Below are 2,006 nucleotides of genomic sequence, written 5' to 3' on the forward strand. Positions count from 1 at the left end.
ATGGATCATCAAGTTGTAGCAAAGGTAATTAAATTAAATGATTATTGTAGGTAGAAGCATTAGTAGCGAAATTTGAGATTATAAGTAGTCTAATAGTCTTTTTGCTACAAATTGATGTGTCAACCTAGTTTTAATGATTTTCAAACCGAAAATTACTGACGTCGCAGACCGTTCAGCTCTGAAAATGTCGTTATCGCTCTCCAATTTCCAATACAAAATACAATACAGTCTCTGTCAACAGTTTTCTTTTTTAAACTGTTATAACGTTCATTTGAGATTTGAATAATATACATTGTTCTACATAGTTGAAAGACCCTTTTCATACAAAAGCTCAGTTTGTTTTTAAACTCCGAAGAATAAACATCTCAATATTGTGAATAATTAAATCTGCTAGATGTTCTTAATTACATCTAATCACAAATCAAACTTTATTTGCGCTACACTTATAATTAGAGTTTGAAGTCGTCTCGGATTTTGTATTGACTTGAGTCAACTCGACTCTATACAAATTTCAAGTAGACTTCGAGCTTTAAATATCATAATTTCAATAAACTGTAAAGGCTTAGCATGAGAAAAAAGTTAAGTTTGTCCAAAACTGCAGCCATAGACTAACTAAAAGGACAGCTACATGCCTGCTATTCTAGGCTTATCCCAAGACAAAACCAAACTCACTGCTGCAAGTCGTAGTATTGTTCGGGATAGAAAATTATATTAATTAAATTGCTCTTAATCTTTACTTATTTATTTAGATACTCTTACGAATATCAAACAATTTCCCTCATCATATAAGCCTCTCGTTTGCATCCTCGCCTAATGAGAAATTTTATTTAGAGCAAGTCTTAATAGACGAGTTGGGTTTATGCTACACGTTTAACTCACAAATTTCATCCTTTCTTTCGCCCAGGTATTTATATATCCGCATATAGTTGTAGAAGGAAATAAGATTTTCTCTCTTTATTAGGGTACATAAAGAATAAGAATCTTTGAGAATATTAACAATGATAATATTTTTTTTATGTAGTTATCTTGTATCAGGAAATTTAGAAAATAATTCAACGATGAAAACGTTAGAGGAAATTAATTATTTCGATGGAGATGCCAATGCGGTAACTTCAGACTTATCTAACAATGTGGATGTAAGAAAAGAAGAAGAAAAACGAGGAAAATGAAAAGAAAAGGAAAATTATTTCCTTTTGTACTAAAGCTTTTCCCGTTCTTTTATTTCATACTTAGATTTATTATCATGGACCGTACACTTTACCCTCTAACTTGAAGAAAATTTACAAAGACGATAAAGATCAGAAGAGTTATGTCACATTTGATGTTGTTCCATTTATAATCATGTCACAGGAAAATATTAAAAGTTTATTTGAATTTCAACGAAAATGTAAATTTCCCGACGAATCAACATTAGAATATTTTCCACAGGTCTATTCACGAGATTTGTGCCTTTATGAGTGTCGAATGAAAAAATTTTTAGATCTATGCAAATGCATTCCATTCTTCTATGGACGTAAAAGTATGGAAATAGTTCTCTTTTTTTATTTTGATATACTCGATGACATTCCTGACAACATGACTTTTTTTCAGATGGGATAAAACAATGTACTCAAAATGGTTTGAAGTGCATTGTACACAATAAAGGTGTGAACAAATATTTTTCATTTTATGTCCTTTTCATCGTCAGCAATACAATATTTTTTTTTTTTATATATTATTTTGTAGCCATCATCGATTCTTTACGAGCGGATATCGATTGTGGATGCTTAGAAGATTGCAATGTCATAAAATATTCTTTACAAAGGGCTGATACAATGTTATGGTTTCACAACTCGTCTGTATCATGGACAGTCGTGCAGATGAAGGTCATTTACAAAAGAGAATTAATTCACGGATTTGTGGAAGCTTTAATACTTACTGGAGCAAGTTTGTCATTATATGTTGGCATGAGTTGCTTGACTCTTGTTGAAATCCTATTTTATCTATATTTATATATAGTTAAATAA

General features: G+C 30.8%; 1 protein-coding gene across 1 annotated transcript; it reads left to right on the forward strand.

The window, feature by feature from the left end:
• Positions 1 to 2,006, forward strand: LOC139094031 (uncharacterized). The gene is made up of 7 exons (XM_070644904.1): positions 1 to 24; positions 750 to 904; positions 1,022 to 1,136; positions 1,234 to 1,519; positions 1,591 to 1,644; positions 1,726 to 1,926; positions 1,999 to 2,006. The coding sequence occupies exons 1-7, from the start codon at positions 1 to 3 to the stop codon at positions 2,004 to 2,006; spliced, it is 843 nt and encodes a 280-aa protein (XP_070501005.1).

The sequence above is a fragment of the Chironomus tepperi genome, unplaced genomic scaffold (genome assembly GCF_022539635.2).
Source record: "Chironomus tepperi strain 1889 unplaced genomic scaffold, CSIRO-AGI_Ctep_v1 contig_349, whole genome shotgun sequence".
Lineage (NCBI taxonomy): Eukaryota > Metazoa > Arthropoda > Insecta > Diptera > Chironomidae > Chironomus > Chironomus tepperi.

What these genes read in the sequence shown, in the direction of transcription:
- LOC139094031 (XM_070644904.1), top strand. Translation starts at nt 1, where the DNA reads ATGGATCATCAAGTTGTAGCAAAG. An exon ending in ATCATCAAGTTGTAGCAAAG is followed by an intron (nt 25 to 749) that starts GTAATTAAATTA and finishes TTATTTATTTAG; the next exon opens with ATACTCTTACGAATATCAAA. An exon ending in ATTCTTCTATGGACGTAAAA is followed by an intron (nt 1,520 to 1,590) that starts GTATGGAAATAG and finishes ACTTTTTTTCAG; the next exon opens with ATGGGATAAAACAATGTACT.